This window comes from Pleurodeles waltl, chromosome 5 (assembly GCF_031143425.1).
Source record: "Pleurodeles waltl isolate 20211129_DDA chromosome 5, aPleWal1.hap1.20221129, whole genome shotgun sequence".
NCBI classification, from domain to species: Eukaryota; Metazoa; Chordata; class Amphibia; order Caudata; family Salamandridae; genus Pleurodeles; species Pleurodeles waltl.
In genome coordinates, this window is record NC_090444.1 from 67,771,542 (window position 1) to 67,784,127 (window position 12,586).

General features: G+C 46.7%; 1 protein-coding gene across 1 annotated transcript in view; it reads left to right on the plus strand.

Moving 5' to 3' along the window:
* The window catches only part of GTF3C2 (general transcription factor IIIC subunit 2), a 720,157-nt gene that overhangs the window by 525,995 nt on the left and 181,576 nt on the right, over nucleotides 1–12,586 (plus strand). The window contains exon 14 of the mRNA XM_069236502.1: nucleotides 6,099–6,260. Coding sequence (XP_069092603.1) covers nucleotides 6,099–6,260 — 162 coding nt within the window. The remainder of the gene's footprint in view (nucleotides 1–6,098; nucleotides 6,261–12,586) is intronic.

A 12,586-nucleotide genomic window follows, 5' to 3' on the forward strand; every position in this document is an offset into this window, starting at 1 on the left:
CAAACTCTAGATGTTAAGAGCACTCATGTTTTGCATTGACAGAACCAAAGAGTTTAGAAAAACTAAACAGTCTATGCAGAGCATGTGTATCGATGGGCAAACGTGCTATCAAACAGAAAATGTTACTTACCCAGTAAGCATCTGTTCATGGCATGTAGTGCTGTAGATTCACATGCAACCTTCCCCCCCCCCCCCAGACGCCTGTGGCCATTCCAGTTACTTTATATTTGTATTTATTAGTTACATTTGCATGAACATCTCTTTCTCTATACTTATTCTACACACCTTTTCTCACCTGCCTGTGGGAAAACAGTCTAACAAAGGAGTTGATGCTCAAGTGCACTATTACCGAGAGTCACGCGATCCTGTGAGCCAAAATGCTTCTTCGGCGATAAACAACTTGCACTACTACAGACCCAATTCTAGATGGCAGGAGTATGCAGAGCACCCCATGCAACAAACAGGTGCTTACCTGGTAAATAACATTTTCCTTCTGAATCCGCAGGATGCAGCAATTTCTTTACATGCACCCTGTTTCGGAGCTGTCTGACTAGTCCAGAAGTCCCCCTGTCCAGTCTATTTCCAGGTGGCCTCCCCTTCACCGTGGTGCGCCCAGCTACTACCTCCCTGCTCCCAGTGAAATCCGGGAAGCTCCCAAATAACTGTTGGTAGCACTTTGGACCTTGGCCCACTATAACTCCAAACCCTGAAGGTGATCCCCTGAAACTGGGGGTGAATGTTTGACATTGTTCAGCATTCCGTCCATCACTTGTTCTTTTTGCATTTGTCACCCCAAGTGGGAAGGGTATGCCCAGACGTGGGTCCCGTGCTCCCCATGCCACTGGAATCAAGCTAGCCTGGCTGATGAAGGGTGATACCCTGAAACCGGTCCTAGGATGCTTGTTTTCAGTCCAGGGCAGACCTGGCTTGGCAGTTCGGGCTGGACTGTTCCCATGGGGAACAGGGTCAAGACTGATTTGCATATAGCTGGGTCCAAACTGGAACGGCATGGGTGGCAAAAAAACGATGGATTTAGGCCCAGATCTCTGTACTGGGGGTGAATGTTTGACATTGTTCAGCATTCCGTCCATCACTTGTTCTTTTTGCATTTGAACCCCTGAAACTGACTATCTGTCTTTATGCATCTGACTTTTCCTTCCATAGGATTACAGTGTGTGTAAAAGCACACAGATTTGAACGTTTTACTTACCTGTGAAAATTCATAACAAAAACAGTACTTACTATGTACGGAAGTTCTTGCCTTCAAAGCATATATAAAAATAATAATTTTTCTACTTTGATCTCGGATTTATTCTTATTTGTTGCCTCTGTGAATACAACAAATGCTTAGCACTGCCCTCTGATAAGCCTACCTGCTCACCCACTTTACCACTAAAGAGTGTTACTATTATATAATTTTGTCCCTGTAAATCAGTTAGGGATTCTTTTCAGTGCACCATATGGTGTACAAGGACCAGTTGCGGGTTGGATATGGTAACCACCATAAGGGATTTCCACATTTTAAGCAAAATATAGCTCAGTGGGTTTCAGCAGCTACTTATGTTTTTTCACCATAATTCTGGAAGACCTTTGTCAGGCAAGGTACACTCACTGTACCAGAATTGCTCTTTCTGCTGGTGTATCTTTTCAAGACATCTGTAGAACAGCAACATGGAAGAACACACACACATTTACACAACACTACGCGTGGAGTCTGCAATGCAGAGAGAAGCGGGTGTGGGAGAAGCAGTATTGCTTCATTCTATAGGGTGAGCCTTTGCTTGTTCAGTTGCCCCACCATCTGCTACTTTGTCATTATGAGTGTTATTGTACATGTGTTTTAACTGCTAGCCATTTTGATTCAAGAATGTGAATCTATGAAAGATCCAATAATGGAGAAGGATATACATTACTTACCTGTAACTGTAGTTCTCCAGTATTGGCATATTTCATAGATTCACATGCAACCCATACTCCCCCTCTAAGAGGCTCACCTTTTCCTTATACTGTTTTGTCACATCTAGTGGTAGAAAATGTGAAGGTGTGAAGCCTCTGAAGGGAGTGTTCTGGGGAGTGCTATCACCTGATTGACTGAAGTTTGGTTCTTATTAAATGGTGGGGATAACATACTAACGTGATTGTTTTTTAGCTCTTTTAGGCAATGTGTTAAACTGTACTGCTTTCTTTTTACACCTTGAAACTGCCACTTTGACATGGAATGGTTCAAGCATGTGAATCTATGAAAGATGCCAGTACGGGAGAACTGCAGTCATTAACTTATCTTCATACTGTGTGTTCTCAACAGTGGCAAAGAGATCTAACCAGGGGTCTCCTCCTCTGCTATAAGATGTCCTGCAGCACCTTGTGATGTAGATGTGATTTGTCATCTGCCAGATGGCAGCAGCAGAGCTCAAAACATCGGAATCATAGCCCAAATGCATTGACTTATTGTAACAGAGTGCAGGACCTAAACTCTACAGTATCTAGGACAACTTGAATGAAAGGAACCCTCTGCGAAGGAGTCAAGTGCAACTTTGGCTCATTGATCATGAACACGTAAGATGTCAAGAGGTTTGCTGTCATCTAGAGCTCGTCTACGACTGACAGCTAGTTTTGAGGTAGGGAAAAACTGGAATCCCCAACATTCAAAGATGTACAGCGACCATTGCCATCATTTTTGTGAACACCCGAGGGGTACTTGCGAGGCCCAGAAGAAGTACAGCAAACTGAAAATGCTCTTGGCCTCCATTTTATGTTTCTCAAACGTGCTTCAAAGATTTTAGTTTTACATGTAATGCTCATACCAGCTATATCACTGGCTTGTAGTACAATATATTAACACATCAACAGACCAATATTTATATTTATTTTGAGGATATTGCAAACTATTATTCAGCATAACAAGATTGTCATCAGGTGTGTAATATTACAGGTATCATTTCCCCTCTGCAGGTCTGTTCTTGGATACCTAGGGTAGATTACAGTACCTTAATCTATGCTCCTGGCTTACCTTAAACCAGAGGTAACACCTGTGAGAGTGCAGGACTGGTATGTGAAAATATTCATCTTGCAGGTCTAAGGACCCTCTCCAATCATTCGGTACAGGGCAGATGGAATCTGGGCCAGCCTTCAGCATTTTGAATTTGTCATACCACAAGAAGACATTTATAGGATGAAGATTTAAGTTAACCGAGGGCCCTCGTCCCACTTTGGCATACAGTAATAGCAAGAGTAGTAATCATCTCCATTTTCTGAATCGGGAACCCTCTCAGTGGCTCTTATGGAGACTAAGGGGGTCATTCCGACCCTGGCGGTAAATACCGCCAGGGCCGGGGACCGCGGGAGCACCGCCAACAGGCTGGCGGTGCTCCCTTGGGCATTCTGACCGCGGCGGTTCGGCCGCGGTCAGAACAGGAAAACCGGCGGTCTCCCGCCGGTTTTCCGCTGCCCTGGGAATCCCCCATGGCGGCGCAGCTTGCTGCGCCGCCATGGGGAATTCCGACCCCCTCACCGCCATCCTGTTCCTGGCGGTTCCGCCCGCCAGGAACAGGATGGCGGTGAGGGGTGTCGTGGGGCCCCTGGGGGCCCCTGCAGTGCCCATGCCAATGGCATGGGCACTGCAGGGGCCCCCGTAAGAGGGCCCCACTTTGTATTTCAGTGTCTGCATTGCAGACACTGAAATACGCGACGGGTGCCACTGCACCCATCGCACATCCTCCACTCCGCCGGCTCCATTCGGAGCCGGCATCCTCATGGAGGGCTGTTTCCCACTGGGCTGGCGGGCGGCCTTTTGGTGGTCGCCCGCCAGCCCATTGGGAAACCCCGAATGACCGCTGCGGTCTTTTGACCGCGGTACGGTCTTCTGGCGGTTCCCTCCAGGCGGGCGGCTCCCGCCGCCCGCCGGGGTCAGAATGACCCCCTAAGTTCCCATCCTCTTGCAGCAGAACTGACCGCTTTTCCTCTCCGGTTAGCTGTCAAACGGTTGGAAGATTCAGCAGAGCAAAAAGAAAAGGTATGGCTTAGACAAGCTGAACGATTCCAAGGGCCCATGTGTCTGACGTGATGGATTGCCACCCTCAGGTAATGTGCTTGAGCCTGGCTCCCATAGAGTTGTGGTGTTCTACTAATGGACAGCTAAAATGGCTTGATAGCTGTTGCTGCAAGATAAAGTGTCTGAAAGGACTGGTCCCTTGGTGGCCTGTTTTTTGTCTCCCAGAATCACGTCCCTGGGCCAAAATGACTGGAGTAATTACAGCAGAGTTTGGGAAGATTGACATTGTCTATTCACCAGTCCTCTAGAATGACCTTGGCATTTCCTATACTGGTGAGGAAACATTTTGGCAGGGGTCAAAAGACGAAAAGAGCATGGCTTGGCCCTACTCTTCTTGAAATGTTCAAAGGGAGAATTGTCTTTGCCATCAAAAATGTGGGTCATCAATCAACATATCCATGAGCCAGGCCTGTACATCTCCAGAAATCCGGTGGAGCGCAGTATTGCTGTAAATGCTGTGGATCCAGACTAGCGCCTGGGGAATATTTCAAAGGTGAGGAATCATGTGGCCTGTGAACACGTCAATCAGCACAGCAGCTGAGTGCTCATGGAGGGTGCACACGTCAGGGTAAATCATTCCACCTATCCACTGCCAGTGAAGAGACCAAGCGCCAACTCTGATGGCTAAACTCTCGTGCACTCAGAGCTATGTCCGTAAATGTTTGTCATTACAGGTCTATTACTCTTGTCTGGTCAGTTTCCTGATGGCTGTACCTCTTAGCCCACTGCAAACAGCAGTTGCAATAGAAGACATCCCTTTTTATCCTTAACCCGCCGCATTGTGTGTGTGCGCGCTAACAGTCTTAAATTGTGAATTCAGTTTCTCTAAAAAAAAAAAAAAAAACTCTCACATATTTTCTGTTCTAGGTATCTTTCTAGTGAGCATGTTCTCCAGAAGCTCAGCTCAGAGTGTGTGCCTGTGTTGTGATGATGCGCCTTTCATTTACACTCTTCTTGTGATCCTGCCATGATGTTTGCTTCACTTATGTTAGGGCCTTATTCAATTTTCAGTCCGTCTCACATCTTCAGAATCTCTGAACGTAAATTGGCCAGCAGTACGAACAAGTCTGTGCCTTCAGGAATTCCACAAAGCTCCCTTTCCTCTCCTGGTGACCTGCTGCTCGAAGTGTGTTCATTCTCAGTGTGATCTTCTTCACTCTGCATATGCCCCGCATCCACCTTTGAATTTTATGAGGGCAAAGAAGTCATTATCTTTTTTCTATACTGCACATCTATAGAAATTTTGATATAATTTGGAGAATTCTTCCTTTGATTGCTTTATGATCTTTTCTTGCTTGTCTCTAATGGTCCAGCATTATCGCAGGGGTCTCCCTGTTTTAGCTGCATCTTTTCACCCACTTAGTCAATCTGTTCATAGGGTTTTTCTCTTATCCTGGCAATAAAAAAATCTGTTTTTGTATACTGGTTGTTCGTTTTGTGCCTCTCCCTTGTCAACTTGTGTAAGTTTGCCGATCTGTTATATCTGTTGTTTTCTGGCTTCATGTGATTGTTCAGTTCACTGGCCCATTTTCACTGTGGTGCTACAACTGTACACTTGTTTGGATCCCTTCTACGTCCTGGTAGTAACTTATTGAAAACAATTATAAGTCACAGGGAAGATAACATTTCTTATACCAGACTTGAGGCCGGGCAGGTTAGTTCTGTGAATTGTTACCTTTTACTTGTTGAATTACTGTTTCTTGTGTTCTCTCCCAAATGCTTTTTAAAGCAGTTACTTTGATTGGGTTGTCCATTTAGGGATCGTCAGGAAGAATAGCAGAAAGAATATCTAGGAACACTGTGTGCTCTTTCTTTGGTCTGAGCCTTTTAGTCCTTTCAGTGATTTAATCTTTTTAAGTCAGTAACTTTTCCCTGTTTGGAGACGTATGCTCATGCGATCCTGTGGAGGGTGCAGTAGGAATATGTCAATAATTGGTGGTGTTTTTCTTTCTTGGTTGTTGGATTTAGTGACTTTTTTCTTAATTCTGCTACTTTTCTTGCAACAACTCCACTGTTCTCATCCAAGCATTTATTTATCTGTCAACAGTAACTTTCTAGTGACTGCGGGCAGAGACCGGAAGATCAAGTTCTGGGATCTGCGTCGGCTATACGAACCACTGAACAGCATCAAGCGGTTCCTGAGCACAGAGATCACGTGGATCCTGCCATACAGCGGTGTTGCTGTGGCACAAGACAGCTGCTATGCATCGTAAGACCCCTTTCAGTATAACAGTTATATTGTACTCATCATGTTTACATTTACTAACCGTTTGATTTACCCGGTCTAGTTTTGTACAAGTGAGATTGTTTTTATTTTTGTGGATCTTAATTGTCTTGCTTACTCCAAGTCTGACAGAAGCGTAATTCCTAGCCTCAAATGTGACCCTAAAGTGTAGGTAACCCAAAATCTTGGTAAGTATATTTCAAATAACAGTAGGTCTACACATCTCCATACTCATAGAGGGCCTCAAGCGTTATGTAGCAGGATGTGGTTTCTGTTCTTTTATCTGTCTTTCTGAGGGATACTTCTAACCACAGATTCCTCATCTCGTGAGTATTTCTTGGCATAAGACAATTTATTCCACATTTCTACAGTGCAGAAGGAAAAATGTAAACCACTAAAACAACAGGGTTCAAACCATGTACCATGTCAAAGTATGTTTATGGTGCCTGGGGCCAGAACACAGTTCCAAGATCTGCTATAACTACTTTTCCATTAATCCAAAGGCCTTATGGGACTGCAATGCGAAGACATATGTCTCCAAACATTGGAAGATACCATGCGGTGACCTCAGTCAAAAGCAAGGTCTTGTGCCCACAGCAGATCATTATCACGATCAAAGTCTTCAGGTAAGTCAACAAAGAAGCATCATAAATTGGGCTCAGCCCCTTCCCGCCACCCTTGAACTCCAGAAAAGGTGAAACGGTGTTAATGTACCTCCCGATCTTCATCAGAGCTAGTTCCAAGTCTAGTCCTGATGCATCCTGAATTTCCAGGTCCAGGCAAGTGGAGGTCTTTAAGTAGCCAATGCTATGCATTTTCAGCACTTTACCAGTTCTGTCTGGCATACCTTTGGGCCCAAGAATCCACAGAGGCCCCCAAGGATCCATAGGGCGGCCTGCAGTTGGGATTCCATTGGCAGGCCCGCCATCGGTGCAGTCTGTCTCTCTGACCCACATCTGGGTCCTCACCAGCTTTGATGGCTACGGTTCTTTAGTCATCGACTGTGCCAGTGCTTGAATAGGATTTACAGCCCATTGTCCTTTCTTTCTGACTCCATTCAGAATCCATTCTGACCGAGGCTGCGCCTGGTTCCTAATGGAGCGCAGCCAATCTCTCACTTCCAGATACTTTGCCCTGAGCATGCTGTAGGGCCCTACTTTGCACAGTCTTTTCGGCACTGATTCAGACTGACAATGTCGATGAAGGGGAAGATTTCACCAGTATGATGAAAAAAATTGGTATGTAGAACTCCAAGAACCCAGTGGCCTGGATACTTCTCTAGATACTGGCCTTGTTTCGACCCATGGCCCAGCCACTGAGGAAAGTGCCTTCTTCGCCGTTATGTGAAGGGCAGCAGAAGTACTGGACCTCTAAATTCCCACTTTCGCGGTGTAGACTAATGGTTTAAGCGAGGTGCTCTAGCCTGGTCAAACACCTATAGAACCCTTATTACCTCGTAACAAAGCCCTAACAGATACCGACGTGGGACCTGCACCAGGCAACCTTGCTTTTATTATACAACATTCTATATCAGGGAGTTTGGTGGTGGAGACATTAACATCTGAGATAAAACTCAACACCTTTCCGACCACCCCACCTGATTCTGAGTTTAAATGAAAGAAACTGTTAGTGTTTTTTCTTCCACAAATCTTGCTTGGTGTACGCCAGCAGTCTTCTAGACTGCTACTCCCATGCCCTTTGGGACACAGTGGCTCAAGTACTACCTGCAGTTCCAGGAGACCCCAGGGTGTCCTGACGGAAGCTATTCAGTAAACCAGTAATCCAGTCTGGTTTGGACATGACTGACTACTTGAGTTGAGCAATAAATAGATATGTGTAGCTCTTCGGTGCAATCTCTTGATGAGGTCTATGGGCTTCTCTGGGGATGCCCAGTCATCTTTGATGGACATGGTGCTTGATGGCTGTCGCATTTTTGGCAACAAGGCAGATGCAGCCCTGCAACTCAGGAAAGCTTGGCCACAGAAAGTTTGTTGGATCTTTCCGCCCCCATCAGATAATTCCAACAATTTTGCCTGCTTCATAGCTAGCTGTTGCTTGGGATTTCAGTTTTGCCAGCGTTTGGTCTTGCCACCAGCCCAGCAAGATTTCAGCCCTTTTGTGGTTGAGGCCGTGGTTCACAAAGACAACTTCAATGATAGAGACATGCATCTCAGTCTCCCACCTCTTGTATCAGCAGCTGCAAAAACCTCTTTAGTGTGTCCTTTTGGCATGCATTCAGCCTGTCGGAAGCAGGATCCAATATTTCCTTCACTTCGAACAAGTGAGTCCTCAAATGGACATCAGTTCTATGTCCTTCCACTTGCTTCCATCCCGCCCTAGTTTCCACTGTCAGAGCGACTGTCGGAGGACCGCCTTCTCTGTCTTGCATCAGGTAATGCGGCCATTTTTGCCAGAGGGGCCATAGAAGAGGGTTTCAGCATCAGAAGTAGGAACTGGCTGGCATTGAAAGTCTTCCAGCCCACCATCAGAGTATGGCTGTTGCAGGTTCCCACGGACAATACTGCTGCCATGTAGCTTCTCAGTGTGGTATCCCAAAGCATTTTTTTTTAATATAATATTTTTTATATGAAGACTGTAGGAAAGTACCATCTTTCTTGGCATGGTTACACCCATTTTCTGCCTGTTGTCAGTGTGTTTGACTGTGTTCGACTGTGTTCATTGGGATCCTGCTAACCAGGACCCCAGTGATTATGCTCTCTCCCTCAAACTTGGTTACTTGAACCACTTTCACCCCTCATTTGGCATACTGGTGCCCCCTTGTAAGTCCCTAGTATATGATACCCAGGACATTGGGGTACAAGGGGATCCCCATGGGCTAAAGCATATATTATGCTACTCATGGAGAGCCCATGCAAAGTGTGTCTGCAGGCCTGCCATTGCAGCCTGCGTGAAAGTGTGCATGCACCCTTTTCAGTACAAGTCACTACACCAGGTCACTGTAAGTCACCCCTATGGCCGGCCCTCCTAGCCCAGAGGGCAAGGTGCATTTACCTGTGTGTGAGGGCCCCACAAAGTCCAGTTCCATTTTCCTGGACTTTGTGATTATGGGGACGCCGTTTTATGCATGTACTGGACATAGGTCACTACCTATGTCCAGCTACATAATGGTAACTCCGAACCTAGGCATGTTTGGCCTCGAACATGTTGGAATCATACCCCAATACTGTTGCCTGTATCGGAAGCATGATTTCATGCACTCTGGGGGCTCCTTAGAGGACCCCCAGCATTGATCCTACCAGCCTTCTGGGGTTTTCCAGGCAGGCGAAGCTGCTGCCACCCCTCAGACAGGTTTCTGCCCTCCTGCTGCTTGAACAGCTCAAGCCCAGGAAGGCAGAACAAAGGATTTCTTTTGGGAGAGGGGTTTAACACCCTCTCCATTTGGAAATAGGGTTACATGGCTTGGGAGGGGTAGCCTCCCCAAGCCACTGGTATGCTTTGAAGGGCACGTTTGGTGCCCTCCATGCATTATCCAGTCTACACCAGTTCAGGGACCCCCTATCCCTGCTCTAGCGAAACTGGACAATGGAAAGGGGAGTGACCACTCCCCTGTCAATCACACCCCAGGGATGGGGCCCAGTGCTCCTCCAGAGGGTACCTGGGTTCTGCCATCTTGAATCCAAGGTTGACAGGGACCTCTGGGAGCATCTGAGTGGCCATGTCAGGAAGGTGACTTCAGAGCCCCCTCCTGATAGGTGGTCACCCCGCAAGGTGACCAATTCCCCTTTCAGGGCTATTTAGGGTCTCTCTCTTGGGTGGGCCCTCAAATACAGCTGGCAAGATTCCAGCAGGGCTCCTCTGCTATCTCTACTTCGACTTCTAGCCACTGGACCCTCCGGGAACCGACAATCTGCATCCATGACGAAGACTCTGCTTGCAGCATTGTTTCTGCAACATTTCCCCGGCTGAGCATCCTCTGAGGGTGGCAAGTCTTCGGTCTGCACAAGAAGGAAGAAGGAATATCCCTTGAAGTGAAGGAGTCACTCCCCTGCATCCGCAGGCACCAACTGCAACCTGCCGCGTGGATCTCCTCTCATCCTGAGCTGCGTGGATCCTGCATCAAGGGTGCTGGTTTGGAGTAGTCCTCTTGGTCTTCTCTGCCAGTTGTCCAACTTTGGTGGAGGTAAGCCCTTGCCTTCCCATGCACGACAGTGCCCCCCTGCACCATATCTCTTGCAGCTACCAAGGCTTGTTGGCATCTCCTCCAAGGGATCTTCAGGCTCCGTGTAGCACCAGCCCCCAGCACTCCTTCCTGCAAAGCACAGCCCTCTGCATGCTTCTCCTGCGGCTTGGAACCCTTCTCCAGCTGTGCTGTGTGGGCTCCTCTGTGACTCCTGGTTCCTTTTCCAGTGGGTTTCATGTGAAGGCTGCCTCTTCTTCTGTGCCTTGTTGAGGGTCCCCCAGGACTCCCTCCTTAAGTTGAGTCCTCCTGGACCTTGCTGGTCCTCAGCAACTCCACTTGTGCTTCACCGTGACTTCTGCCTTTGCCAAGGTTTGTTGGTGGCTTTTCCATGCCACTGACTGACTCCAGTCATCCATCTGACGTGGGACGTCGACTGCATCCTCCAGGAACTCTTCACCTGCTCCAGGGCTACATTCCTGACTGTCTTTGTCCTGCCGTCGACCAACTCCTGCAACCACAGCTGGGTGGGTAGTAGCTCCTGGTCACACTGAACTCTTCTGTGACTTCCGGACTCGGTTCCCCTCTTCAGGAATCCACCACTGGTTTCTTGCAGTCTTGTCTGGGTGTTGCATTTTTTTATTTTTCTTCCGTTTGGGTGGTTTGGGGAAAATCATGTAAGTTACTCCTTTCTTCCTGGTTGCTGGGGGGCACTGTGGTAGTTACCTTTTGGGTTTCCTAGTACCCCCAGCTCCCTTTGACACATCCCACTTACCTAGCTGGGGGTCCTGCATTCGAATTCAATTTTTTAGGGTTGAGCTCTGTCCCTGGTGTAATCTCTCTATGGGCTTTTAACCACACCCATGCATTTAGATGGTTTGTGGGCTTGACTTTTACAATTTGCTTCATTTCATTAGTGGAAGGCATGCATACGTCATGCCTTTTCCACTGTTTGGCCCTCCTCGAGCGCACCGGCTAACTTTAGAAAACATACGAGGCTCCATATTTTCCGTATAGTTTCTGGACTACTTTTTCTCTTTATTTTGCAGGCAGCGCCATCTCTCTGGTCAGTAGTTGAGCGCTTTGCATGACATCGACCTTGTTACATGGCCAATTGTACTTTTGCCGGTTACATGTATGATTGCACTTTTGCCGATATGTTTCAATGTGAGCGAACTTCTGTTTCCTTTTGTGTGTCTCCGTCACACTTCATGGTGGCCATGGGCTCGCTTATGTGAAACTCTTTTACTTTTAATTTCATGTGGCAAGAAAAGTCTGGTTAGGAGTTAAAAACGCGAATGGCTGTAACTCAAGCAAACGCGAGACCCTTTGCATTGCAAATGCTTTTTTAATATGTGGTTTGTGCTCACCCTAGGGGTATTTCTCTCTGTTGTGATTTTCACTAATTGCACTGTTTTCTAACTGTTTTTATGCCTATTTCTGCATGTTAGTGTGACTAATTTGCGTTACTTACCTCCTAAGGGAGTATAGCCTCTATGGTATTTTTGATATTTGTGTCACCAAAATAAAGTACCTTTATTTTTGTAACACTGAGTGTTTTCTTTCATGTGTGTAAGTGCTGTGTGCTACAGTGGTATTTACATGTCTCCTAGATAAGCCTTGGCTGCTCATCCACAGGTACCTCTAGGGAGACTGGCTTCTAGACACTGCCTACACTTCACTAAGAGGGGATACCTGGACCTGGTATAAGGTGCAAGTACCTTAGGTACCCACCACACACCAGGCCAGCTTCCTACAAAGACTCTTTGTATAAGTAAAAAAAACTTAGAAGTATATCTTCAGGATATATTTTTCAAATTCCATGTGATTTGTCGTTTACAAAATGAACAGTTATAGGTTAAAATAACTCTGCCATTCCACGTGAACATAACTGCCATTATCATGAGATGTCGTGTGACTTCACTTTGTAATTTTTGCAGTGACGAGTGCAGTAGATGATGATTGGTCCATGGTGTACAGAAATGTTGGGCGCCCAGGTGATAGTCTCTGTGCAGAGTGGGGGCGGGAGTTCACGTTAGCCTCTGAAACCTACAGTTAATTCTTCCTCCCTAATAAAGATGCTCTTTAGTAAGATAGCACAGACTTGCGTTCAGGGGAATCACTGCAAATGGTGTTGGGATTTGTGGTGTGCTATGGAAGGAAGGGGCAGAAC